Source organism: Myotis nattereri (genome assembly GCF_964212035.1).
Source record: "Myotis nattereri genome assembly, chromosome: 3".
Classification (NCBI taxonomy): Eukaryota; Metazoa; Chordata; class Mammalia; order Chiroptera; family Vespertilionidae; genus Myotis; species Myotis nattereri.
Window position 1 is genome coordinate 203,755,467 of NC_138077.1, and position 27,084 is coordinate 203,782,550.

The 27,084-nt window shown below is 58.5% G+C and overlaps 1 protein-coding gene across 13 annotated transcripts in view; it reads left to right on the plus strand.

Annotated features, from left to right (window-relative positions):
• Positions 1-27,084, plus strand: part of RAP1GAP (RAP1 GTPase activating protein) — a gene marked incomplete at its 5' end in the record, with an annotated part of 64,437 nt that overhangs the window by 35,384 nt on the left and 1,969 nt on the right. For 2 of the 13 annotated variants that reach the window (XR_013995710.1, XM_081087009.1), the window contains 20 exons: positions 657-750; positions 7,215-7,250; positions 8,318-8,365; positions 9,816-9,854; positions 10,436-10,621; positions 13,396-13,499; positions 13,729-13,807; positions 14,224-14,277; positions 15,349-15,432; positions 15,635-15,735; positions 15,857-15,986; positions 17,333-17,488; positions 17,882-17,953; positions 18,594-18,680; positions 19,041-19,178; positions 21,342-21,473; positions 23,246-23,323; positions 24,166-24,275; positions 25,209-25,364; positions 26,737-26,860. Coding sequence is in view for 8 of the 13 variants with exons in the window: in XM_081087009.1 (XP_080943135.1) it covers positions 7,233-7,250; positions 8,318-8,365; positions 9,816-9,854; positions 10,436-10,621; positions 13,396-13,499; positions 13,729-13,807; positions 14,224-14,277; positions 15,349-15,432; positions 15,635-15,735; positions 15,857-15,986; positions 17,333-17,488; positions 17,882-17,953; positions 18,594-18,680; positions 19,041-19,178; positions 21,342-21,473; positions 23,246-23,323; positions 24,166-24,275; positions 25,209-25,364; positions 26,737-26,860 (1,896 nt within the window). Of the gene's footprint in view, positions 1-656; positions 751-4,890; positions 4,966-7,214; positions 7,251-8,317; positions 8,366-9,815; positions 9,855-10,435; positions 10,622-13,395; positions 13,500-13,728; positions 13,808-14,223; positions 14,278-15,348; positions 15,433-15,634; positions 15,736-15,856; positions 15,987-17,332; positions 17,489-17,881; positions 17,954-18,593; positions 18,681-19,040; positions 19,179-21,341; positions 21,474-23,245; positions 23,324-24,165; positions 24,276-25,208; positions 25,365-26,736; positions 26,861-27,084 lie in introns of those variants that run through there. The other 11 variants (XR_013995712.1, XM_081087007.1, XR_013995709.1 and 8 more) reach the window with 9 other exon arrangements.

A 27,084-nucleotide genomic window follows, 5' to 3' on the forward strand; every position in this document is an offset into this window, starting at 1 on the left:
GAAGGGCGTGGTATGGGCACAGAGTTCGGGCTTGCCGTCGGTTAGGCCTCAGACGCTGGCTCTGCTGCTGACCAGCTGTGTGACCTCCACATGCCTCTGGGTCCTGGTGGGAATACCAGGGTGGTGAGCAGTCTGTGCCTTCGGGCCGGGGAGTGGGGCTTGGCACAGGCCTGGCACCCGGTAGGCCCAATGAGAGTCGGGTAATGTTATTGTCAATAACAATAGCCCAGTGGCCTCTCAGTCCTAAGGCTACTGTCTCCCTGAGGCTCAGGAAGGGGTCCGTAGAGGCTGGAGCATCCTGCTTAAACCAGAGGTCTGGACTCAACCATCTACAGCAACCCTCACTGCCTCAGTCTGCCCATCTTCAGAATGGGCTGTGGACATCCTCTTGGCTGGAGTATGTGTGAGGGAGTCCCAATGGAGTATCTGGGGAGAGACCCTGTGCACATCTCTGGTCTCTGGCGAAGGAGAGCCTGTTTAGCAGCCGTGCTCAGCAAGCTCCTCCTCTTCCTCCTCTGGGGCAGCCCAGGACCCACTCCTCCATGGAGTCTGTGTCCCCTCACGTCCCCCAACTCGGAGGTTGACTCTTCCTCCGAAAGTTCACAAATCTCCCAACTGGAGGCTCTCCCTGACCTCAGACTCCTTTTCTCTTCCAGGAGGAGTGATGGGCAGAACCAGCGCTTCCCTCAGGCACTAGACCTGCCGAGAGTGGACCTAGTCTCCCCACACGCTGCTTCACTCTGCCCAAAGGTGAGTGCCCCCTCCCCGCTGCCCTGGTCTGGAGGCCCCCAGGGCTGAGCGAGGCCTAAAATGAGAACTGGGCAGAGGTAAAATGTTCAGGCTACCACTCCTCACCCCTGGGGGCGCTTGGTACAGTCTAGGAGGTTGAATGGGGGGGTCTGTGGCTGGGGGTGGGGGAGAACAGCTGGGTATAAACTGGCCCAACTATTCTTTTTTAAAAATTGATTTTAGAGAGAGGAAGGGAGAGAGAAACATCTATCCTGCATGCGCCACGATGGGGGATCGAACCCACAACCTGGGTATGTGCCCTGACCAGGAATGGAACCCACCACTTTTTGGTGTATGGGTTGATGCTCCAACCAACTGAGCAACACTGGCTAGGGCACAACTCTTCTTCATTTTCTTCATCATCACCATCACCATCAGTTTCCTCATCTGTAAACTGGGTATAACGACAGTACCCACTTCACAGGGCTATTGTGAGGATTAAATGGAAAAGTGCCGATAGAGCGTTTCATACGCAATACCTGGAACAGAGTAAAAGCCCCATAAATGGGGCTATTGTTGTTATCATTACAATCAAGTGTTCACCCAGTACCTGATTTGTGTCAAACTTTGTGCTGGGTGCCAAGCGGCCAGTAATCAACCAGACACAGACCCAGAGTCCAGATTAGAGAGAAAGAATTAAACTTTTGCAGAGTGTCAGATATCAGTAATAAAGGCTAGCATTGCTTGAGATTTACTGTGGGCCACATGGGTACTTAATGCTCTACATACAGAATTTCATTTCATCCTCAAATTGTACATTGTAAATTGTGCTAGCTTCTATTATTAGTCCCATTTTGCAGATGAGAAAATCAAGGCTCAGAGAGGTTAAGTTACTCATTCAAAGACACACGGGTAGGATGTTACGGCGTCAGGGCTGTCACTCGGGCTGTCTGACCAGAGGGCCTGGTCTTGTGGCGTCTCTGATGCAAAGGATCGTAGCCTGTACTGCAGTACACTTCACAGTTCTCAAGCATGGACACAAGCATCATGCCTCTTCGTCCTTTCATTAAACCTCGGTGGCAGGCATTATCCAGATGAGGATCCAGATGCTCAGAGAGGTGAAGTGGTTTTCCCAAGGTCACACAGCCAGGAAATGGCAGAGGCAGGATCTGCCAAGCCCCTCTCCAAGCACTCTGGCCCGGAACGAGGGCCATGTTCCTCTCCTGGGCTGGGAGAGCAGATGGCCAAGGAATGGTGTCCTTGTGGGGGACCACCACCACCAAGGGGGCCCCAAGTGGGGGTCCGCTGGAGAGTATCAGGGGGACCCTGTCCTACTTTCGGTGCTTGGGCAACAGCTCAAGACGGGCCATGTGGATCCTGGGGCTCGGCAGGAAGGGGGTGACCCCGTGGCAGCTGGGTTCATGAGTGAGCATCTGGGAGAGGCCTGTGTTCTCACCAACGCTGTGTGCCCTTGGACGATCCCTTCTCTTCCTGGGCCTCAATCTTCCATCAGGAAAATGAGGGTTGGAACAGCCCATCCCCCGAGTCCTGCCCGCTCAGACAGCCCGAGGCTGGCCTTCTTGGATAAGTTCTGAGATGCCTCCCCTTGGGTTTCCTGGCTTCCACCCAGTCTGTCTAGAAACCTCCGTTTGTGCCAACACAGCCCAGATGGGAGGCTCCTGACCCCAGAATCAAGTGGATCACAGTCTGTGGGTCATCTTCCTTCAACAGGAGGAAACCGGGGTCCAGAGAGATTGGGTGATTCGTCTGGATCCCCAGCAAACCAGTAGTGGAGCTGAGGGAACCAGGCCGGTGACCCAGTGTCCACCCCCCTCGCCCAGTACCCCTAACTCTGCACACATTTATAATGTTGATGGAGCCAGTTTGAGGGACAGGAGGTCTCCCTGTGCCAGTGGGCAAATCCCTGCCCCTCTCTGGGCCTCCGTTTCCCTATCTGTAAGATAGAGGTGACACTTCCTTCTCTACCCACCTTGCCAGCTTGCAATTGAGTGATAACCCTGCAAGTAACTTTGGGAAAGTAGGAATCAGGAAGCTGAACTGTTTGTTACCAGCATTATGTTCCCAGGGTAGGACAGAACACCCAGGAGGGACTCTCTTCATTGAGAAGCCACACTTGAGATTCCCAGGACCTTCCTACCTGCCCCCTTACAGGGGTTTCTTCACTCGGGGATTCCAAAATCTGCACAGACGTATGCACACAGCCTACCCGCATGTATGCACGTGGACACAATCATGTGTCTGCACATGTGTGCTGAAACTTGCACATGTACACATGCAAGCATGTACAGATGCATATGTACAAATGCACATACCCAGGATGTCCAGGCACACACAGTCACATCCTGTCCCAGTCACACACACACATACAGCTGCTGCACCCCTCCCCCCACCCCCTCCACTCCACCTGGCACACAGGCATCTCCGGTGATACGAGCAGGTCTTGCCTCCTCCCAGTGTGGGAATGGATGTTTCTCTGGTTGCTTTTTGCTGGGTGCCCGGAAGCGCTCAGGCCTGGAAGTGCCTGCATAAATCAATATTTGCTGCTGTTAATTATTAAAAACAAAGCTACACCATGTCTGGAACACACATCTCTGGAGTTCCCACTGCCTCCCCGGGCTCCAACCTGACCCAGGGCCAGGTCTGGGGGAAAGGAAGGCGTAGTGCCTTCCTTCCAGGGGCCGTGGTTCTGGAGATGGAGGGTGGTGGCAGCTGCCAGCAGCTCCTTCCGGATGAGGAGAGGTTGGGCACTGAGCTGGTGGGCAGCCCTGCCCCTGCAGGGTCCAGAGCAGCTGGTATTGACATGGCGACCGCTCAGGAAGGAATTGCTTCTTTCCCAGCATCTGTCTGGGAAGGGGTTGCTGAGGCCCTAGCCCTGCCCCCAATGTCCAGTGGCAGACACAATGCAGGCTCAGCTGGAAGGGCCTGCAGAGGCTTATTTTATAGATGGGGAAACTGAGGGTTATAGAGATGGCAGGTTCTCATTCAAGTTCACCCAGCAAGTTGGAGCAAGGCCAGAGATGGAACCTGTATGTCCTGCTGCATATGGTGGGGCCTTGGCAGCCCCCCCCCCGCCCTCCCCCCCTTTGTGGTTGTCTCCCTCAGGGTCAGGGGCAATTAGGACAGAGGTGGGGTTAGTTAGAGCCAGGTATGGCCTGGGGCCTGGGGAAGGGAGAGATCAGGCCAGCCACTGTCAGGCATTAGGGAACAGGAGGAGAGGAGGAGGGAGTGGAGAGCAACTCCAGGCCTTTCCCTGGATTCCTAGTTCTGCCTTTCCTAGCTGTGTGATATTTTATTTATTTTATTTTATTTATTTCAGAGAGGAAGGGAGAGGGAGAGAGAGAGATAGAAAAATCATTGATCAGCTGCCTCCTGTACGCCCCACATTGGGGATGGAGCCCACAACCCGGGCATATGCCCTAATCAGAATCAAACTGTGACCTCCTGGTTCACAGGTCGACGCTTAACCACTGAGCCACACCAGCCAGGCGCTAGCTTTGTGATCTTGAGCACGATATTTCACCTCGTAGAATCAGTTTTCTTTTCTGTAAAATGGGAATGACACCCGCATCTCCTGGGTGGTGGGGAGAGAATGAGATTTGCCAAGGGTCCAGCATTCAGTAGGTACTTAAGGAAAGTCTCCAAGGTAACCCCCTTATTATCCTGCCTGGCTTCACAGCCGGTCCCAGGAACCCCGTCCCCGAGGCCCTGAGGCAGGGCACCCAAAGTCTGGGAAGATAGAGAAGGCGGGGTGGGGGCGCGCTGGGGAGAGCCTGGGGGTGCCCGAGGCCCCGTGCGCTGAAATCCTCAAACACTCCGACAAGTGCGCGCAGGCGCTGTGTCCGGGCCACGGGTCTGGCCGCTGGTGGGTGAGGGGAGGGCGGGGGCGGGGTTTCGGTGTCCCCGCCCCGGATCTCCGCAGCCCCGCCCCCGCCCCGCGCTGCCCGTACCTGGCGCCCCGCCCCCTCCGGGCCCGGCCGCCGGGCGAGCCCAGCGCAGGGAGCGCGCCGCCCGGAGCCGGAGCCGGACCCGGAGCGCGGAGCTTGGCGCTGCGGGGCCGGGCCGGGGCGCGCGCGCGGGCCGGAGCCGCTGGGCCAACTGAAGCGCCGCCGGGGCGGGGGCTGAGGTCGGGCCGGGCTCAGGATGGCACAGCTGCGGTCCCCGGCGCCCCCCAGCCGTCCGCGGAGGGGCTCGTTGCCCGCGGGGGCCGGCTGGCAGGTGAGGATCGGGACGAGGTGGCCTGGCCGAGGGGCTCAGCCGGAGCCGCCGGGTCAGCCCGACTTCCGTGGAGCCGGCAGGCTGTGCCCCGGCCAGGGCGCGTGTGCGAGGCACCGCCATGGAGCGTGTGTTAGCAGCTCCTGGACTGACACCGTGCCACGGCGCACAGGGCACACCCCTGCCCGAGGGTCGGGCCTTGGGCTCTCGCTGCCACTGCCCACGGAACGAGCGCTAGCGGTGGCACCGTGGCTCCGAGCTCCAGTGGCCGTGTGTGTGTGTGTGTGTGTGTGTGTGTGTGCAGGCGCGCTAGCTTTGGGGCCGTTCCGTCCACCCCCTGCCCCCGTTCAGGTGTCTGTCAGTGTAACTTTGCGTGACGCTCTGGGCCACTTGGCTCACAGTCCTCCATGGGTCAGGGCATCTGTTGCTCCGTGAGGCTGTCACTGTGGGTGGCACTTGTTGCTGTGTGAACACTCTGGTGACAACGTGTGTCAGCGTGGATGTGACTCCCGCTGCTGCATTGTTCCTGGCCCTGTTAGGTCCCCCTGAGGGGGGTGTTCTGGGGGACATCAGTGCACCCCATCACTGCTGGGCTGAAGTGGTGTGGGCATAGATGCCGACGCTGCTGCTGTGCAGGCTGCTGGGCTGACGGGCATGTTTGTCTACCTGCACTGCAGGTGTGTGTCTGGCCTCTGCTCTAACTGCCTGTGGAATTGTATCGCCCAAGCTCAGAAGCCCTGGGTGTGGCCACAGGTGACCATGGGTCAGTGTCTCTGGTGGTGCATTTCACGGGGTGGGTTTTGTCCCTGTGGTCAAGCCTCAGAGTGTACACATGGGGTGTTTGTGTCTCATGATTTTTAACAGAGCTGTGTGTGTGTGTGTGTGTGTGTGTGTGTGTGTGTGTGTGTGAGAGAGAGAGAGAGAGAGAGAGAGAGAGAGAGAGAGAGAGAGAGAGAGAGAGATGGGTGGTGTGTACTCAGCTGGGTGTGAGGATCATGCCTGTGACCCTCACCCCTGGTGATTAACCACTGTGTGCTTTTCCTTTTTCTCAAAACTCATTTACTGTTGTGGGATCGAGTCTTTCATGCCTGAGCCACAGGGTGTGTGACTCCGATGGGGAAAGTACGTGGGAGTGGGGCTCCGTAGCGAGTTTCCATGAACGTGCCTGCTGTATGTGTGAGTGCCTGTTACTGTGTCTCCGCACGCAGACCTGGTGTTTGTGTAGCTTCGGGTGCAGTGGCTGGCGTGCAGATCTGCACAGGGGTGGGTTTGCATTTGTGCGTGTGGCTCTTGCACATGGACCCGTGTGTGAGTGGGTGTGCTGTTGTGTAACTCAGGACGCCAACACGGGTGTTTGCGGGTCAGTGTATAGCTTGGAGTCTGAGAGTTGGTGTGGTGAGACCCCGTGGGTTTGTGTTTGCTTTCTTTGGTGCAGTGAGACTGTTTCAATATTGGTGTGTAGGCTTGTGCGTGTGTGTTTGAGCAAGAGAGAGAGAGAAAGAGTATGTGTTTCCTGGTGCACAGCCCCATAGCACATGTGTGTGAGCTCAGGTGGTGCCCCCACTGGGCAGCAGGAGCTGGGAGGGGTTGGGGGAGAGGCGCCCTCCTGGAGACTCTGGGGGCTTCCCAGGCCCAGCCCCCTGCCCCACCAGCCATAAAGGATGCCGCCTTCCAGGAAGGCTCACAGGGAGTTGGCGCTGGAGAGGCTGACGCTGCCAAGGCAGCTGGCAGATGCCCGATTAACCCTGCGTGTGCCCTGGCTAGCCACAGCAGAGGCTGTCTGTGAGGGGTGAGGGGTGCTGTGGACACACACACACACATGTTGGGCCAATTGGACACCCCAGCGTCCTCTCCCCCAACAGCCCCCACCCCACACTGCTTGAGGGTGAGGGTGGAACCCCAGATCCTCCTGAGGGTCCCAGCTAAGCTCCTCTGGGGAGCTGGGACCTGGGGCTCTTCTCAGGGGTGCATGGGCCGATCCTGGCACTGCCAACCTCATAGTGACATGGGGAAGCTGTGTTTTTCCCCAGGGGTCACACCCCTCTGTCTGAGGTGCCAGCCTCCTCCTTTGGGGAAGGGGACGAAGTGGGGTGTGCTGCCCTGCGGAGGCCTGGGTTCTGGGTTGACAGGTCCAGGGTGGTTGGTCAGAGTTAGGGGGACCAGGACGGATGGGTGCAGGCTCCTTGGGGGCTCAGCAGGATCAGCTAGACCACCCTGAGGCCTGACCTGCTCTCTCCCCATCTCTGTTGCAGAACACAGATCTGTTTGAGATGATTGAAAAGATGCAGGTGAGGCTGGATCCATTGCCCATTCCTGGGAGCCACAGACGGGCTGGGCTGGGGGTGGCGGGCCCTGGCTACATCTCCTGCCCCACACCTCTCTGAAGACAGGCCATGCAGGGAGGAGGAGATGGTGGCAGTGTATTGTCCAGAGCTCTCTGTCCAGAGTAGAGGATGGGGACTGGTAGGGCCCAACTCCCTATCTGACCCTGGGGGTACAGGTTCCACTTGTGTGCCTCCCTACCTTCTACCCCCCTCCTCTCACAGAGCTGGGGTCTCCACTTCAACCCCCCAAGAGGCATCACAGACTCTGCAGCCCCCCCCCCCCCCATCCTGTAAAATGGGAGGAGGGGCAGATGCCAGGGCTCAGGGCAGCCAGAGCTGTGCTGCAGGGAGGGGGAGGTGTCGATAAGCTAGGCAGCCCCGCCCCCTCTGCCTGACCCCTGCCCACCCTCCACTGCCCAGCCCTGGGCTTCCAAGCCCTTGTCTGTTTTTTGCAAGGGTATGTGCTGGGAGGTGGTCAGGGGGCTGGGATGAGTAGAAAAAACCGCAGAAGGTTTCCCTAGTGTCAGTTCACCCCCTACACCCTCTCACCTGCCCCTTCCTGTTTCTCTGCCTCTCTTATTTAGTCTTTCTGTGTCCATCTCTCCCCTCCTCCTCTCTTTTTCTTTCTCTCCCCCTCTCTCCCTCTCCGGGTCTCTCCCTCCCTCCCCCTCTCTCTCAACAACACGTATCTGTGTAGATGCAATAGCCTCCCTCCCTGCTCCCCACACTCACACAGGCACGCACACACCACCCCTGCCCCCACTCCCAGCGGCAGGCATTCCCGCACAGAGCCCCCAGCCCCTCCCTGCTGCCGCCGCCTCCCACAGCCCAGGTTACTTCCCAGCAGGACGGCCAGGCCTGCAGAGAGGCCTGAGCGAAGCAGCACCCTGCCCCGGAGTACCCCACCTGGGCGGACTTTCCCTTTGACACAGGAAGGGCTGTGAGCCCAGGGGAGGTAGCCCGGCAGCGAGCATGAGAGGGGTGTGAAGGGCGGGAGGGGTGTAACAGGAAGTGCTGCCCTCTCTTTGCAGGGAAGCAGGATGGATGAACAACGATGCTCCTTCCCACCACCCCTCAAGGTAGGTCTGAACCGTGACCACCCTACCCATCCTTGGGCTTCCTCAGCAGCCTCTCCAAGGGCTTGGGGACCTGGGCTGGGAGGAGCAGGCAGACTCCCTTCCTTGGGTGGGGTTGGCCTGGGAAGTCCTACCACAGCTGCTCACCAAGCAGCCAGGCCAGGAGAACCCATCCCCTTTCATGAAGTTGTCCTCCTAGCCCAGGGGTGGGCAAACTTTTTGACTCGAGGGCCACAATGGGTTCTTAAACTGGACCGGAGGGCCGGAACAAAAGCATGGAGGGAGTGTTTGTGTGAACTAATATAAATTCAAAGTAAACATCATTACATAAAAGGGTACGGTCTTTTTTTTCAATAGTTTTATTCATTTCAAACGGGCTGGATCCGGCCCGCGGTCCATAGTTTGCCCACAGCTGTCCTAGGGGCTGGGTGCTGGGGTACCCAGCTCCATCCGGTCTGGCCCTCTAGGAGTTCTGAGATGTGTGGAGCACCCCTCCCTTGCTATAGGTCTGGGACCTTCAGTCCAGCTCCTCCCCACCAGCCTTCAGCACTGCAACCTCACCCTGCCTCTCCAGGCCTCTGCAGGCCTCCCCGCCCAGCGTCGAAGCCCCATCCCTCACAAGATGGCCTACGTGAACGGTTTTCCTGGAAGCCGGTTATGATGAGCAGTTGTAGAAAGACTCAAACTCCTGCTCCCTGTAGCTCCTGCCTGAAAGGCTGAGGGGGAGGGGGTGGGGGAGAGGGGGTAGGGTTAGGGGGAGGGGGTATGGGAGAGGGAGGCTGTTGTTTGGTCTCACATTTTCCTTGGGGAGTGGGGGGACTGCATATAGCCTCTCCAGGTAGGCATGTGGTTCTCTGGTTGGTGACTTGGGACCCCAACCATCCAAGAAGACTGGCAGCTAGGCCTGGGGGAGTTGGCTTAGGGCTGCAGGGGGGAGAATTAAAGGGGGTTCATGGGCATAAGCCTGATCTTTGTCCAGGGCAGGGGTTTTCAAAGCAAGCGTGGTCCTCAGACCAGCCCCATGAACACCACCTGGGAGCTGTGAGAATGTGAATTCTTGGGCCCCCCAGACCTAGGGCATCAGAAACTCTGGGGTGGCTCGTAGCCACCTGTGTTTAATGAGCCCCCAGGCTGTTCTGATGCACCGAGAACCACTGGTCTGGAGGTTCCTTCAGGCGGGGGGTGGGGGTGGGGGAGTGGTGGTGGGGGGTAGGCAGCGAGCCTCCTCCTCCCCAGGCAGGATCAGGCCCAGAAAAGGCTGCCAGCACTCAGTGAGCTAAGCCTGCTTCAGCCCGGCCTCGTGGGGTCACCCCAAAGCAAGCCCTGCCCCACCTGCGAGATGGGGAGATGCTCCCAGCCTGGTACTGGCCAAACAAGGAGCATTCTGGGGAGGCTGGGGGGAAAGGGCACGGACCCATCCCCACTGGGCCTCGGCCCTGATTGTGTTTTGCAGACGGAGGAGGACTACATTCCCTACCCAAGTGTCCACGAGGTAACCCACTGGAGCCCCCCGAGCCCATCCTCGCCCCAAGCTGGAAGGCACTCACCCAGGGAGTTGGGGTGCCCCGTTCTCCGCCCTGTCAGGAGTCTAACCAGTTAGAGCAGGGGTGGGCAAACTTTTTGACTCGAGGGCCACAATGGGTTCTTAAACTGGACCGGAACAAAAGCATGCATGGAGTGTTGGTGTGAACTAATATAAATTCAAAGTGAACATCATTACATAAAAGGGTACGGTCTTTTTTTTTTTAGTTTTATTCATTTCAAACGGGCCGGATCCGGCCAGCAGGCCGTAGTTTGCCCACGGCTGAGTTAGAGACTCGGTTTACAGGCCAAAGACTTCAGAGCGCATTTGAACCCAAGGCCTCTGAGCCACACATTTCAGCCTCTCTGCCAAGGTCCTGCTCCTGGCTCTCCGTCCCCACCCCCATCTTTGAGAACGGGACGTGGGGGGAGGCTCCGTGTGGTCTGGGACCTGTGTAGTGTCTGGGTTGTCCCGAGGTCTGAGCTGGGGAGTTGTCCTGTGGTCCCTGGTGGGGTGTAGTGTGGGTGGCTCTCAACCGAGTCCCCCTTCAGGTCCTGGGGCGAGAAGGGCCCTTCCCCCTCATCCTGCTGCCCCAGTTTGGGGGCTACTGGATTGAAGGCACCAACCACGAAATCACCAGCATCCCGGAGACAGAGCCGCTGCAGTCCCCCACGACCAAGGTGAAGCTGGAGTGCAACCCCACAGCCCGCATCTACCGGAAGCACTTTCTCGGCAAGGTGGGTGCTGTGAGAGGGCGGATTCTCGGCCCCCCTTCCAGCAGGTCTCGGGGTCTCGGCCTGGGAGGAAGAGAACCCTCGGGCTGGGGCTGGGTGACAGTCCCAGAGCCGGAGTCTCGGGGAGCGTGCGTAGTGGATGCGCTCATTCATTCAACAAACATTGATCGCGAGCAGCAGTCTGACGGCGTGACAGTCCACAGCAGAGACGCTACCAGGGTCTGCGTCCTGGCTGCGCCACTTACTGCACGGGACATCAGGCCAGTGACTTACTCCCTGCGCCTGTTTCCTCAGCTGCGGACACGGAGGTGATGGCGGAACCCACCGCAGAAGGTTGGCAAGGCTTTAGGGCAGGGCGCTGGTAGAGTTTAGAATGGCGTCCAGCACAGAGTGTGCGTGGCCCTGTTCACGGCACCAGGTGTGGAGCAGCAGACAAAACCTCCCCAGGCCCTGCCCTCAGGTGGCTTGAGGTGGGGGGTGGGAAGACACAGTAATGCCATGGCGTGACCTGGATTGATGCAACCCTCACCCCATCACCAGCCCCCGAGCAGGGACCCCGCCTGGTCCCAATTTGTCAGAGTGTCATCGAGCGGGGTTCCAGGCCAGAGTGATTGGGCAAGTTGGTGGGAGCTGGAGGGGGGTCCCACGCTGGGACCCTGTATGTGCCCAGTTCCACCCCAGGTGCTGTCTCTAGGTTGGTTTTCTCTGAGGTGACAGGTTGTAGCGTGGCTCCAGGATCTCGAGGCCTGGGTGGGAATTGGGGCTCTTCCATTTATTAATGGTGTGACCTCAGGCAAGTTATTTAACCTTCCTGAGCCTGTTTCCTTGTCTATAAAAACGAGGTAATAAAAGTACATTGAAGCCTAGAAAACCATGCCTGGCACATGGTAAGTGCGTGATAAATGTTAGCTGTGATTATCACATCTTAATTACGCGGTGAGATCAGGATTGCCTAGTCTTTCAGAAGAGGAAGCTGCTAAGAATTGAGTTAGCTCTGGCTGACCTTCCATCAAGACACGCTATGGGAACAGACAACAATATTGAACTATAATTATGTTATGCGATAAATACTGCTATGACAATCATGCTATAGTACATGAATGTGTCAAAGTAGCATGTTATAAATCTTAAATTTATAGTTATATGTCATATTTTTAAAAGGACATGCTTTGGGAAGGGCCATGTTGCTAGGCATGTGTGTGCGTGTGCACACGTGTGTGTTGGGAGGAGGGGTGACTCCTTGGGGAGTTAGGAGCTGTGTGACCTCAGTCTGGGCCCAAGGCATTGGCCTGGTCCTGGTTCAGGAGCCATTGCCTGGGACAAAGCCAGTACAGGGCATGGGATTCTGCCTCCAGCTGAGAGACCTGCATCCTGCCACCCACTGTCCGGAGGCTCTTAGCTGGGCCTGGCAGCTGGTGGGGTCTGGGGGACTGGGTGGGCCTAGAACATCGCTGGCACTCAGAAAAGTCTGCCAAGAAAGGACAAGTGACAGAGCAAGTGCCTCGAGCACAGAAGGATCTGGGGAGGTACAAGTTGGGCATGATGACCAGAGTTGGGTTCGCAACACAGACTGGAAGGGACCCCGGGGGCTGGTAGAGAGCCAGGGCCACCTCCTGCCTCCAGGTGGGGTGACTGGGGAAGCACTGGGGCCTGTTCTGGCCGAGGCGGAGGTCAGGATGACTTGGGAGACTGACTTTCTGGGACCCTGAGCCTACTTTCCCACTGCGCCCCTTGGGCTCAGGCACGGCGTCTGGGGAAACTCCCCACCGTGAGGACTTGGTGCAGCCCTCCTTGCCAAGTGCCTGCCACTCCCTCTCTGCAGATGGTGCCAAGCACTTGGGGTTTTCCATCACTCTGTGCCCAGGCAGGGCTGAGGGGGACTCTGCCCCGGACTCTCCCTGAGCACATCCCCAGCCCCTGCCTCCTTCTCTGCCTGCCCTCTGAGCACAGGTGTTCATGTTTAAACAGGACTGACTTCCAGGATGACTCCTGGGGTGGGTGTGGCTGGGGAGCCTGCACACTCCCAGAGTCGGGGCTGGCAGGGGGAGCCCAGGCCAGGCTGGGGTGTAATCTCCCAGCACTTCTGGCCCTCGGCTTTGGGACTTCCCCACATGGAGGTACCAGCCCGGGGCTCCTCTCTGGGGGAACTGTCCCTGCAGCAGCTTCCCCTTGTGGCCTCTGGGATATTTCTCCCATTCCTTCCCACCTGCAGCTTCTTCCGATGAGGCAGGAGGGCGGGAACCTGCCCGGTCAGCCGCCCAGTGTGTTCATGAGATGTTTCACTTCCTGTTTCCCACGGGCCCTGGCTCCAGGGGCCACAGGTTGAGCAATCAGTCAGTCAACATATTTTAATTGAGCCCCTACTGTGTGCTCAGTGCTAAGAAAGGCAGGGCTGGGACACAGATATAGAGATACCAAACGGGGTCCTGAAACTGGTGAGAACCCAGAGAGCCGGGGTTTCTATAAATGTCCATTGGACACCTACTCTGTGCCAGGCACTTTATCCCTCTCACCATACCACAGGTAGGAGGCCTCCCTTCTGGTTCCCAGACTAGGAAACTGAGGCACAGAAGGTGAGGTGACCTTCTCAGGCTCCCCAGCTGGCAGGTGGCCAAGTGGGACTTGAAGGCAGGTCTGTCCGGTGCAGAGTCTGCTGTTAGCTGGACACCTGCTGCTGGGTGAAGGACCCCGTCTAGGAGTGAGCTGGCTTTCCGGTTGGCTCCCAGAAACCCCACGCTCCGCCTCACCCACTCCCCTGGCCTCTGCCGCCCCCACAGGAGCATTTCAATTACTACTCCCTGGACGCTGCCATGGGCCACCTTGTCTTCTCACTCAAATATGATGTCATCGGGGACCAGGAGCACCTGCGGCTGCTGCTCAGGTGAGGGTGGGGTGAGGGGCCCTGCGACAGCAGGGAGGACTGAGGTCTTATAATCTGAGAATTCGTCTCATTTTACCCACTCTTCTAACGGAGGCCCAGAGAGGGCCAAGGATCGGCCTGAGGTTGCACAGCATGTTAGTGCCCGAGCCAGGCCTGGGGTCTTAGTGTGGAGGGGCTCCCACCTCCCTTCCCGCTGCCTAGCCTTGCACCATGGGCTTTCTCCTCCCAGGACCAAGTGCCGGACATACCACGATGTCATCCCCATCTCCTGCCTCACCGAGTTCCCCAACGTGGTCCAGATGGCAAAGGTGAGGCCTCTGCTCCTTCATGCGGGGGCCCCCTTTGCACACCTCTGGGGGCGGGCGGGGCACACAGTGTGAGGGCTTAGCGTGCTCTCATCTTCAGCTCCAGGTCCTAGCCCCGTGTGCTGTGGCCCCGTCTCTGAGGTCCTGCCTCTCACATGTCCCGTGATGTCCATGTGCTGGGCCCTGTCCCCTGCTTGTGTGTTTCGGCACTCTTTTAGAGCACGTTCAGAAACGGGGGACCCCAGTTCTCCACACCCCATTCTGAGCAGCAGTGAGCCCACAGTACTGCTTCCACCTTGGTGGTTCCCTCTCCTTTCTGCACCGTGCCTCCCCCGCTCCCTCCCCACTTGGCCTGGGAGGCCCAGAGGGCCCCCCCTTCCTGTCCCCACCTCCAGGCACCCCCATATCTCTTCCTGCAGCTGGTGTGCGAAGATGTGAATGTGGATCGATTCTATCCTGTGCTCTACCCCAAGGTATGGCGGGCCCTGGGCCCTGCTCACTGAAGTGGGTGGGTGAGCAGGGCACTGAGCACTTCTGGGCACCTGCAGTGTGCAGGGTATTTTTCTTAAGTTTCTCATTTAATCCTCATAATAACCCTGCGAAGTCCACAGTTTATAGAAGAGGAACTGGAGCCCAGAGAGGTTCTGTGTCTTACCCAGGTGTGCACAGCAGATAATAAAGGTCTGCATTTAAACCTAGTGTTGGCAGCCGGGATTGTGGAGGGTGGGGGTGGGGGAGGGGCGTGCCTTACCTCTGGAAACTCTCAGTGTAATTTGGGGACCCTCGCAAAGGCAACTGGTGTTCCCAAGCCAGGGGACTTCACTGGCCTTGCCTTCCGACCCCAGAGGGACCTGGTGAGAGAGAATAACACAGGCACCTTCATCAATGCTGCCTAGACAGCAGCTGCACTTCCGGGCGCAGTAACGATGTGGGAAAAGGGTAGGGACTTCTCTCTTCAGCGAGCCAGGGGGCTTCCGGAAAGAAGTGGGCCTGAAAGACACGTGGACCCCGTGGCTCTGACGGAATTCTGGAGCAAGATGCGGGGCCTGAGGGGTCCTGTGGTCCAGGAAACGTCCCTAAAGGAAGGGGCCTCGGAAATTAGATTCCATCTCAGTTACAGGAGGGGAAACCGAGGCCCAAAGTGAGGAGGGAACGAGCTCGAGGGCCCACAGCAAGTTGGTGGGCCTTGGCCTGATGCAGACCGATGAGATGGGTTTACAGAGGAGCAAGGAGGCAGCTGGGTGTTGTAGCATGGAGTTGGGGTGAGGGTTTATAGACAAAACTCAGCAATGAGCTTGAGCTCTGGAGTCCAACAGACCGGAGTTCAAGTCCCAGCTCTGCCTTGCAAGGTGTTGGCCTGAGACAAGCCCTGAGCCTTGGTTTCTCCATCTGTAAAATGGGAGCGGCAGGAATGTCTGCCTCATGCATTTGTTCTGAGGATTAAATGAGACGATGCATACCGGCCACAGTGCTTGGCACATAGTAGGAGCGGTAAATGACAACCTGGAAGCGCAGTCTGTTCACCCCTTTTCCTCTCCCCCCAGGCCTCCCGGCTCATCGTCACCTTTGATGAACACGTCATCAGCAACAACTTCAAGTTTGGAGTCATTTATCAGAAGCTTGGGCAGGTGTGCTCACCTCCTCCTCCTCCCTGCTCCCCCACCCACTTGGCCGTGTACCTGGGACCTCAGACCTTTGCCGGGGAGAGCACCTCCCCAGGGACTCAGTTTCCCGGGGCTGCCAGAGGTCCTCCTTCCAGGCTTCTCTGGGGTGGCGGGGAGGGCGGCCCCGGTGCTGCAGCTCCATGACCTCTGCCCTCTGTGTCCCCAGACCTCCGAGGAGGAGCTCTTCAGTACCAACGAGGAGAGCCCTGCCTTCGTGGAGTTCCTCGAATTTCTTGGCCAGAAGGTCAAACTGCAGGACTTTAAGGGGTGAGCATTAGGGAGGGATAAGCAGGCTGTAATCTTGGGCAGGGAGGGAGCCCCCGTCCTGGCCCCAAGGAGGCCTGGCTGGGGCTGGAGACTGAGCCGTGGCCTGGGGGGCCGGGGGCAGGTTCCGCGGAGGCCTGGACGTGACCCACGGGCAGACGGGGACCGAGTCTGTGTACTGCAACTTCCGCAACAAGGAGATCATGTTTCACGTGTCCACCAAGCTGCCCTACACAGAAGGGGACGCCCAGCAGGTAGCCTGGGCACCCACCCTCCTGCTTCCCACCTGTCCTCCTGTCCCCCAGTACCTGTCCGGTCAGTGTCCACCACATCCGGCTCGGTGGGCCCTGGGATGTGGAAGATGGAGGTGATCCAGTCCCCCCTCCTTCTGGGCTCTACTTGGGGCAGGTGGCAGGGAGCCACCTGGAACAAAGTTGTGAAAGCCTCAGTTTCCACATCTGTGAAATAGGATCATAACGGCACCTACCTCATAGGTGAGCGTAAAGGAAGGATACACATACAGTGGCTAGAAGAGTCTCTGGGAGAGCAAAAGCTCAACCAATATGAGTATTTTTACTGGGAGTGAAGGGCATTGTGGGGTCATGTGGGGGTACTTAGACTTGGCAGAGGTGAGAGTCAGGAGAAGCTTTCAAGATAAAGTGCCTTTTAGGCTGTGAAGCAGCTGGGAGAAGTGAGGGGGGGTTCCAGGTGGAGAGAACTGCTTCTGTAAAGGTCTGGCTGTGAGGAAGGGTAGGGCGTGTTCCAGGAGCTGAACTTAGAAATTTGTCACTTTGCCCTAAGCTGCCTGCAGGTCTCTGCCTTAGCCCACTCCACCCCCACGCCAGGGGGAGAAAATGGAAATGTGAGAAAAAAAAGAAAATATTTATTTATTTATTTATTATTATTTTTTTTTAAATTGATGACCAAAGGTCTTTTGTTTGCCTTTTTTTTTTTAATATATTTTATTGATTTTTCACAGAGAGGAAGGGAGAGAGATAGAGAGTTAGAAACATCGATGAGAGAGAAACATCGATCAGCTGCCTCCTGCACATCTCCCACTGGGGATGTGCCCGCAACCCAGGTACATGCCCTTGACCGGAATCGAACCTGGGACCTTTCAGTCCGCAGGCCGACGCTCTATCCACTGAGCCAAACCGGTTTTGGCGAAAATATTTATTTTTTACTTTTACTGTCATTTTATTTTCTTTTAAGAAGATTTTTCTGTTCATTTTAGCCACATGAATTTATACCGGGTGGAACTTGTTTGTTCAGGAGGGGCCATGTTAGGGGTATTTAGAAGAAGGGCTGAGAGGTAGGGCCTAGGGACCAGGAGCCCTGGGTTCGAGTCCCCCAACTCACTGTAGGGCCTTGCAAGTCATGTCTCTCTTGGCCTCAGTTGCCTCATCTGTCACAGGATTCCAAGAAAACGAACATAATTTGAAGACAAGTTCCTCACCACATTTTTGGAGGGAGAAGCGAATCCTTAGATGTGTCCCCTGCCTACCCCAGAGCTCTCCCGCACCCCTGCGCCCCCCTGCCCCCCCGCCCCGCCCCGCGGCCCCCCCTGGCCAGGTTGTGAAGGCCGTGGCCCTGTGCTCAGTTGCAGCGAAAGCGGCACATCGGGAATGACATCGTCGCTGTGGTCTTCCAGGATGAGAACACGCCCTTTGTGCCTGACATGATTGCGTCCAACTTCCTGCACGCCTACGTGGTGGTGCAGGCCGAGGGCGGGGGGCCCGGCGGCCCCCTCTACAAGGTGGGTGACCTCAGAGCCTCCCAGGATGAGGTCTCAGTTTTCCCACCTGTGAACAGGGGGCCTGTCCTGAGGGCTCTAAGTCCCCCTCTTGCTCCAATGATGGCGGCTTCCCATCCTGCCCTCTCTGCTCCCCAAAGCTCCCCTCTCAAGGAGGCCGGTGAGCCTCCTCCCCCTCATCATCCCCGACGACTCCTGAGACCCCTTCCCACCACTCAAATTCAGGGCCCAGGATGGAGGAGCTGAGATCCTGGGGTTCAGTCACTCTATCAGCAGCCAGTGAACATCCCCCACCAAGGAGCAGGCCCTGTGCCCAGCATGGGACGGGATAGGGTGGTGAATTGAGGGTTTCTGGCGGGTGTGGGGACCCACAGGGACTGGTGCCCTCCCTTCCAGGTCTCTGTCACGGCCAGAGATGACGTGCCCTTCTTTGGGCCCCCGCTCCCGGACCCTGCTGTGTTCAGGAAGGTGAGAGGCTGCCCAGCCCTGTCATGGGCAGGACCCAATTGGTGGGGCCTGAGAGGGGGACCCACATTCTGCCATACTAGGTCCCGAAGCCCCACTGTGTGCCAGGGCAGCTGGGCTCCCCTAGCTGTGCACCTGGGGCCTGGCTTTTCTGTTTATCTTGATAAACACTGACCTTTATTTACAAAGGCACAGGACAAACTATGTCACTGTTTTACATTTTTTACATGTTTCGTAGCAGACTCTGTGGCCCTTCCTCATTTCTGTTATCTTTTTGACAATGAGTCTTCTTTCGTCTAAAATGTCTGGGGAGGGGGCACAGGTCTCTCTCCTCCCAGAAGCCACACTTAGAGCCTTGGCTTCAGTCCCCCACAGGCTGAGGCAGTCGGGGACCCTGACCCAGCCCCTGACTTCTGTGGGTTTGCTCTCCTGAGGGGTGGGCAGCCATGAAGGGCACAGGGGCCCTCACAGGTGCCTGGGTTGCGGAGCTGAGCCCAAGGAGGTGCCCTGGGGTGAAGAGGGCGACTTCTGGGCTCCAGCAGTTGGGGCTCAGGGGACTCCAGCCCGGGACAGAGGGCTCAGCTCCTGTCTCTGTTCGCCTGACCCCCCTCCCTCTTTCTTTTCTCCACACGGGGGCTCCCAGGGGCCCGAGTTCCAGGAATTTTTGCTGACAAAACTGATCAATGCGGAATATGCCTGCTACAAGGCAGAGAAGTTTGCCAAACTGGAGGTGAGGATGGGCTCCAGCTTGGAATTTCAGAGCTGCCCCCCGGAGGGCAAAGCCTGTTCAGATCGCGGGCTCGGGGAGGGATGCCAGGGGGAGCAGGACTTCGGGCTGTGCACAGCTGGTCAGGGGAGAGGATGCAGGGCATTCCTGGGGATGCGCGAGGAATGCCTGGGCGGGGCTCCGAGGTGGGCAGGCTCCTTGGGGGCGGGGACAGGAGGCCGGATCTTGGGGCCTGGGAGGCCGGGCGTAGGCTTGCGGGGGCGCAGGCCCACTCCCCATTCTGTCCGAGAAGGCAGCCGGGACTCGAGTGGTGGGACCAGGGGCTGATCGCTGGGTCCCCCCTGACGCGGGCCCGGCCCCCAGGAGCGGACGCGCGTGGCCCTCCTGGAGACGCTGTACGAGGACCTGCACGTGCACAGCCAGTCCATGATGGGCCTGGGCGGCGACGACGACAAGCTGGAGAACGGAGGCGGGGGCGGCGGCTTCTTCGAGTCTTTCAAGGTGAAGGGCCGGGTCTACCTGGGCTCCGAGGGCCAGGGACCTGAGTGGGGCGTGGTTCGGGGTATGGACACGTGTGGGGGCCTGGCTAGAGGCGGGCTCATCTTGGGGGCGGAGTTGGTGGGGGCGTGGTCAGTGTAGAGGCGGGCTCAGTGGAGGTGGGTGGGGACGTGGGGGGGTATGGACACGTGTGGGGGTGTGGCTAGAGGCGGGCTCACCGTGGAGGTGGAGCTGGGTGGGGGTGTGGTGGGGGCGAGGATATGGACACGTGTGGGGGTGTGGCTAGAGGCGGGCTCACCGTGGGGGCGGAGCTGGGTGGGGGCGTGGTTCTGGGGGTATGGACACGTGTGGGGGTGGGGCTAGAGGGAGGCTCACCGAGCGGAGCGGGTGCAGTTGGGTGGGGATGTGGCTAGAGGCACGCTCACCGTGGGGGTGCAGGTGGGTGGGGAGTGGTTCGCTTGGGCTTGAGGGTGGACTTAGTGTGTTCTGTGACAGGGTGGAACTTGCAGTTGGGACTGTAAAGTGGGCGCTGCTCAGGGAGGAGTTACTGGTTGGAGGCCAGGCTCCCTGAGGGTTGGGGTGCAGTTGGAGTGTCCGGGTGGCAATAGGGTGTCTCAGATGCCAATGTGGTGGCTGCCAGGTCAGCAGGTGAAAAGAGGAGGAGGCTCTGTCCTGATGGAAGTGAAGAAACAGGTCCTGAGGGGCGTGTGAACCAAGTGGCCATCGGAGAGGGACCTGCTGTGACCCTCAGCGTGTGTGACCCACCTGGCTCTCTGGTTGAGTTTAGTGTGAAGGGCACAGACTCCCTGGTTCAAACCCCAGCTCTGTCACTCACCAGCTTGATCACTCCCGGAGCCTCCGTTTCTTGTCTGGTAGGGTAATGACAACTTACACAGTTGTTGACAATGATTTGTCGAACAGTTAGATCAGTACAATAAAAGTTAATGAGCAAAATGCAGAATTCTGTCCATCTTCCTCAGCAACTGTTGTCCAAAGTGAGAGGCAGAGGGAGTTCTTTTCCTCCTCTAATAGCGCCGGAACCCCTTACCCTCCCGCACCCCCCAGGCTGCAGGTCCCCAGGGGGTGGCTTCCTTGCCATTGTCTCCTCCACCCACAGGAGGAGGATGCCCATCCTCCTAGTGCCCAGCCAGGCTGGTCGGGCCCACCTCATCCCAGGCCACGAAGCCGGAGCCCTGGGCTCGTTTAAGGGGCTTAGCCCAGCTGCCCAGGCCTGCCCTGGACTGAAGGGAACGGACTGTCTTTGAGAAAGGGGCCCCAGGAGAGGCCTGCCTCTGCCCACTGGAGACAGGGCTGGGTGGGGTGAGCACGGGGGTGGGTGTCTTCTCTGAGGGAGGGCTCCAGTGACCCCACATCGTATGGGTGCTGGATGGTGGCCCTCGATTGGTCCGAGCCCACAGCTAAGGATTTGGGTTTGACTTATGGGCTCCAGACGTGCTTCTGCTGGGGTTTCAGCCTGTGTGAATGGGCGTGTAGTGGTGCCTGCCTCACAGGGCGAGGGCCACTGCAGGGTGCCTGGCCCCTAGGAAGCACTCAGGGTGCCCTGGCTGAGAGAAGCAGGGAGGGAGGACCAGAAGCTTTAGGAAGGCTTCCTAGCCCTGACTGGTCTGGCTCAGTGGATAGAGCATCGGCCTGCGGACTGAAGGGTCCCAGGTTCGATTCCGGTCAAGGGCATGTACCTGGGTTGCGGGCACATCCCCAGTAGGGGGTGTTCAGGAGGCAGCTGATTGATGCTTCTCTCTCATCGATGTTTCTAACTCTCTCCCTTCCTCTCTGTAAAAAATCAATAAAATATATATATTTTTTTAAAAAGGCTTCCTAGACCCGAGGTTTCGGGAGAGCTCTCTGTGCACACTGTGGCCGTGACCCAGTACTTCCTTTAAAACTCACCCCATCCACACGAGGGGCTCACAGGCTCGGGGGTGAGTGGTTTGCACTAGTTCACTCAGTGAGTTGGCGGCAGAGCCAAGGCCCAAACTACCCTTGGCACCATGTGGACCTGACTCTGTGTGGCCTCATGGGAAAGGACTTCTTGCACTCAGAGTGGTCATTGGTGGGGAGGAACCAGGTGCCTGGGTGTCTGGGTTTCCCTGAGGAGCAGGTGTTTCAGAAACCTGTGCCTCCTCCACCCCAACCCCACCTTCACAGAGGGTCATCCGGAGCCGCAGCCAGTCCATGGATGCCATGGGACTCAGCAACAAGAAGCCCAACACCGTGTCCACCAGCCACAGCGGGAGCTTCGCACCCAACAACCCTGACCTGGCCAAGGCCGCTGGAATAGTGAGTGCCTCCCCGGGGCCTTCCGCTCTCCCCTCCCCCAGGGTCCTGCAGCCTCAGGGTCCTCCATCCTGGGCTCTGGACTCCGTCTGGCCACTGCTCTCCATGGTGGGCAAGGGCCCAGGCCAGGCACTGCGGTGCCGAGAGCCTTCCGTCTCCTTCCCAGCTTCTCGGCCCTCCATTCCTCCTGGCCCCTTATTCAGGTGTGACTTCGGGTCAGCGCTGGGGCAGCCTCTATATCACATTCCTCATTGAACACCTACTGTCTATTGTGTGCTGGGAGTTGGGCTGCTGTGCGGGCACCTACTTGAATTTCTGGGAGCACCAACTGTGTGTCAGGCTGTGGGCATGCACTCTGTGTCAGGACCTGGGTTTCTGTGTGAGCATCTGCTGTGTGCCTGGCCCTGAAACGCTGGTGGCGACCTGGGTTGTTGTGTGGACATGGACTCTGTGAGCACCTACTGTGTGTCAGGTCCTGGGCTGCTATGTGGGCATAAACTCTGTATGCACCTACTGTGTGTGAGAACCTCTGTATGTCAGAAAATGGACCGCTGAATGAGCACATCGTGTGTGCTAAGCCTGATGTGTCAGGAAGTGAGCTGCTGTGTGAGCATTTACTCTGTGAGCACCTACTTCCGTGTGCCTGGCCCTAGGCTGCCGTGTGAGCACCCGTGTGTCAGGGCCTATGTGGCTGTGGCTACCTAATGTGTGTCAGGAATTGTGTGGGCTTCCGTGTGAGCATCTCCTGAGTGAGTACCTACTGTGTGATTACTTACTGTCTGCCAGGCTCTGTGGGTTTCTGCTACTAATAATTCTCAGGGTGGGTGCTGGGCACACAGGATGGGCAAGGCATTCAATTGTGGGCCTATCTGCTTTCTGCCGCCCCGTGGCCACCCCTGGCACTGCACCCACTGCTCTGCTCCCCCCTCTCCATCCACCCTTCTTTATCCCTCCATCCCTCCATCCATCATTTATTGACTGCTGCATGCCAAGCCCTGTGCTCAGTGCTGTGAGACTGTGTCACTTGTGGTGAGAGGGACCTTCCACCCCTATTCCTGCCCCATGATCTGGCCTGGCCAGGGAGCAAGTCCCCTGCTGTCCAGCAGTCACCAAGCCCACCCTCCCCCCAACCCAGATTTCCTTGCTGGAGTGGCCCCGCCTCCCTGGGTGGCTGTAGAGGGGCCCCAGAGACAGGGCCAGGCCAGCAGCACCCACCATGGCAGTAACCAGACCCATTTTTGTTTTTGTTTTTGTTTTTACACAACTCTCCCCTCTCTTCGTGTTGCTTCCTTCCTGCCGCTCTCTCCCCTCTCCTTGTTCTCTCCCCTCTCCTCCTCCCCTGGCCTCTGCACTTCCTACATGTTTATGTGTCTCCTGTCCTCTGGCACTCCCTCTCCTCCTCCCCCCTGCCGTACTCTCTCCCTTGCTCTTTCCTTTTTGCCTCCCCCTTCCTTCCCATCTCTGCCTGTCTCCTCCCATCTCTGTGTCTGTCTGTCTGTCTGTCTGTCTGTACTCCACTCTGTGCCCCTCTCATGGGCTCCTCCTATGTGCTCCTGTTTCTGTATCACCATCCATTTGTCCATGGCTCTGTCTCTCTCCCCCTCCCTCCTCTCCTTCCCTTCCCCTGCCTTTTCTTTCTGTCTCCCAATCCCGTGTCCCACTCCCTTCTTTGTTTCTCCTTCTTTCGCTCTTTTCCCTGTTTCCCTTCCCTCCATCTCTCTCTCTCTGACCATCTCTGCCTGTCTGTCTCTGCCCCTTCCTCTGCTGCTTGCCAGTCATTGCTTATTCCCGGGAAAAGTGCGAGTAGATTTGGACGCCGGGGCAGTGCCATAGGCATAGGAACCGTGGAAGAGGTTGTCGTCCGTGGGGCCAGCGGCTCTGGAGGCTGCCTGCACGCGCTGCTCTCTGCTCGCTCTCAGGACGAAGGCCATATTGGGGATGTTGCCCTCTTCCCCTGGGACAGGTCCAAGGGCATGCAGGTCGGAGTGCTCGCAGCTCTGATGGCACCCAGCACCTGCTTTGGGGCCTAGTACCTGTGCCAGAGCCAGTGCCCCGGCCAGAGGCTTCTGGCCCTGTCCTGGCCCCTGGGGTCCTGGTCCAGTCCCTGCCAGGATCTGACACCCAAAGACCCTCTGCCCAGCTGCACGTCCCCCAATATCGCCAGTTCTGCATGAAGTTCCATCCCTCTCCTCTGACCTGGCTCCCCCTCCACACCATGAGCTGGTCTGGGGGTTCCTGCCCTTCGTGCCTCCCTGGGTCCCACCTTCCTGATTTCCCCAAGAAGACGGGGGCCTGCTTCTGTGTGTGTGCAAATGGGGGTATCTGCCAACTGCTGGCCCAGAACCTCCCCCAGCATGGGGTACGGGCTTGGTTGCTATACCCACTCCCCATTGACCTTAGGCTGCAGGTCCCACGAAGCCCTGGGTGGGGGGATAGCCATGGTGAGGACTTGGCCTCTCCCACCCAGCGGAATGGCTGCCAGCCCCCTCGGACCCAGCCTGCAGGGTGATCTCGGGGGGCGGGGGGCGCTCTCTGTGCAGTGGGAGGGCTTTCTCTGGAGATGGACTTTTTCTCCCGTTCTTTCTTGCTCGTTGCCTCTGCTTCGGGGCCTGGAGCAGCAGGGCTCAGGGTGGCATGTGGGGGGCACCGGGGCTCCCAGGGCAGGTGGGCACTGAGCTGGGGGCTCTCCTCGCAGGCACTGATTGTCCCTGGGAAGAGCCCCACGCGGAAGAAGTCGGGTCCGTTTGGCTCACGCCGCAGCAGCGCCATCGGCATCGAGAACATACAGGAGGTGCAGGAGAAAAGGTGGGTGGAGCGGGCGGCTGGGATGGGTCTGTCTCCTCTGACCCCCATTCAGCGGCGAAGCAGAGCAGGCAGGAGGGAGTGCCTACCCTCTGCCCGGCTGTCCCTCCCTGGTGACAGCTGTACGCTCAAGTTCCTGCTGTGTGCCAGGCACCACGCCAGCTCGTCGCCTAACGTAAAATGCTTTCATCTGCTCGGCAGTTCTGCTGGCTCCTTGGGGTCCCACCTTGCACACCAGGATGCTGTAGGTCAGCAGGCTCGGGGCTTGCCCAGCTCACACAGCCAGTGGGGGGCAGAGCTGGGATTTTGGGCTAGTCTGTCGGGGTCTGCGAGTACATCTGTGTGGGCGGCGGTGGGCAGCAGGCCGTATTCACAGCATGGCAGCTCCTGGGAAGCTGAGGGTAGTTCTTGGGTGTGAATCCCATCTTTACCACAGTGGGGCTGTGTGACCTTGGGAAAGTCACTGCACTTCTCTGGGCCTCACTGTCCCAGTCTGAAAAGTGAGGATAAGAACACAACCAACATCATGGGGCTGGCGCGGCGGGTGGTGCTGTGCATGCGAAGCAGGGTGGTGGGCACCCTGAGGCTCAGGAATGGTGCTGGCACAGTCCTCATGGCTGCGAGAGCCCAGAATCCTGCAAATCCTGGGTTCGTCTTGGCTTTGGCATGTTCTAGCTGTGATCCTGGGCAGGTTCCCTCCCATCTCGGGGCTCCAGCTTCCTGATCCAAAAGGGACAATGACACCTGCTCCCATGGAGAGGAGGACTCGGGGGTGTCCTGTCTTATGGAGGTGCTGCGGGTACCTGCCCAGGCCTGGCCAGTTAGCCGCAAGGACTGTTCTGGGTTTGGCCCCTGAGGGTACAGGGTGTGGGGATGAGGCAGGAGTTGCCCATGACCTCTTCTCACCACCTGGGCCTCATTCTACCCTGATGCCAGGCCTGGTGCTGAATCCCCCCGCTGCCCCCGTGTGCCCCGCAGGGAGAGCCCCCCGGCTGGCCAGAAGACCCCAGATAGCGGGCACGCCTCACAGGAGCCGAAGTCAGAGAACTCCTCCACTCAGAGCTCCCCAGAGATGCCAACGACCAAGAACAGGTAGGTTGGGGCTCAGGGCTCACCGGGCCGGGGCTTGGGAGTGCTGGGCTCGTTTTTTCCATCCCCGCCTGGGCCGGGGGATGCCAGGAGCATTGGCACTGCCACACCAGGGTGCTGGGGAGGCCTGGGCACTCTCTTTGGTCCTCCTCTGACACCCACCCACCACCGCTCTGCAATACATTGGTGGCCTGGGCATACATTGGTGACAACCAGTGTCACATAACCTGGTAAGCTATTTCCACCCACCACCGCTCTGCAATACATTGGTGGCCTGGGCATTCATTGGTGACAACCAGTGAAACATGACCTGGTAAGCTATTTCCAGGGAGGTGTGGCCAGAGGAAAACAAAGCGGGGGATGCGATGAAGAATGACTTGGGGTGGGGGTCAGCTTGGGTGCTCAAGCAAGACATTGACAAAGGGTGAGGGAAGAGGGTTCCAGGTAAGAAGCACAGCCAGTGCAAAGGCCCTGAGGTATGCTTGAAGGATGGAAGAAGGGCAGTGCATGGAGCCGAGTGACTGAGGGGCCAGGCCCACATGTAGGGTTGGGGCAAGGGCGGGAATGGAAGCAGGGAGGCCGGCAAGCAGGCTGCTCCTCCCTTCAGCTCTTGTTGGCTGACTCTGACTCAGCCCAGATGAAAAGTCAGGCAGGTGAACAGAGAAGCAGGAAAGGGTGGCAGGGATGGTGAGAGACAAGGTGTGCCGGACCCAGAGTGGGGAGGGTCACCCTACCATGCGAGGAGGAATCAGGGAGGGCCTCCCTGAGGAGGGGGCCCTTGTTGATTTTTGAAAGATTAATTTGCCTTGAGAGATTTAAGGGGAAGAGTGAGACTCCCATCAGGAAACACAAAGGCCTGAGCATGGAACAAAATTGTGGGAGGGCCGAGAGCAGACTGTGGAGTTGGAAGCTGGGTCCCGTCTGTTCTCCCACCTGTGGCGGGGTGACTTTGGACTGTGTGCCTACCCTCTCTGTGCCTTGGTGTCTCCTCATCTGTAAGATGGGTCCAACAGTGATAGCAGTGGGGCAATTCGGGTAAAAACACGTGGAATAGTGCCTGGCACAGAGCAAATGTGCACTACATGATAATATTATTAACAGTTATTATTGAGCACCAAGTCAAGGAAATGAGACTTCATCTGGGGCAGTGGGAGCCCTGAGAGGGTTTTGAGCAGGGGAGGACAGGACCAGATCCGCATATTAAGAAGGACAGCGGCAGGAGGAGGCTCAGAGGCCGGGGCAGCTATAAAGCAACCACACAGGCGCTGGGCGGGCTGTAGGCAGGCCTCCCTGGGCCCGGAGGGCAGAGTACCGGGGCCTTGGCCCAGGAGGGGCCCCGAGTGGGTGCTGGCTGATGGGGTGCTGTCTGTGGCAGAGCGGAGACAGCAGCCCAGAGAGCAGAAGTGCTGAAGGACTTCTCCTGCTCCTCGTCCAGCGCCAGCAGCTTCGCCAGCGTAGTGGAGGAGACGGAGGGTGTGGACGGGGACGACACAGGCCTGGTGAGAGGCCCAGGGAGTGGGGTGCTCCACAGCGGCCTGCAGTGGGGGCTCTTTGGTAGAAGCATGAGCCTGGGCGTGGCTGAGATGCGATCGGGGGACCCAGCCAGAAGGAAGAATTCAGACTAACCCTCCCCTACTCTGACCTTCCGTGCTCCCCAGCGTGGGGGGAGGGGGCCCACTCCTGCACCCAGAGCCCAATCTCTGAGACCTTTGAAGACCCCCCC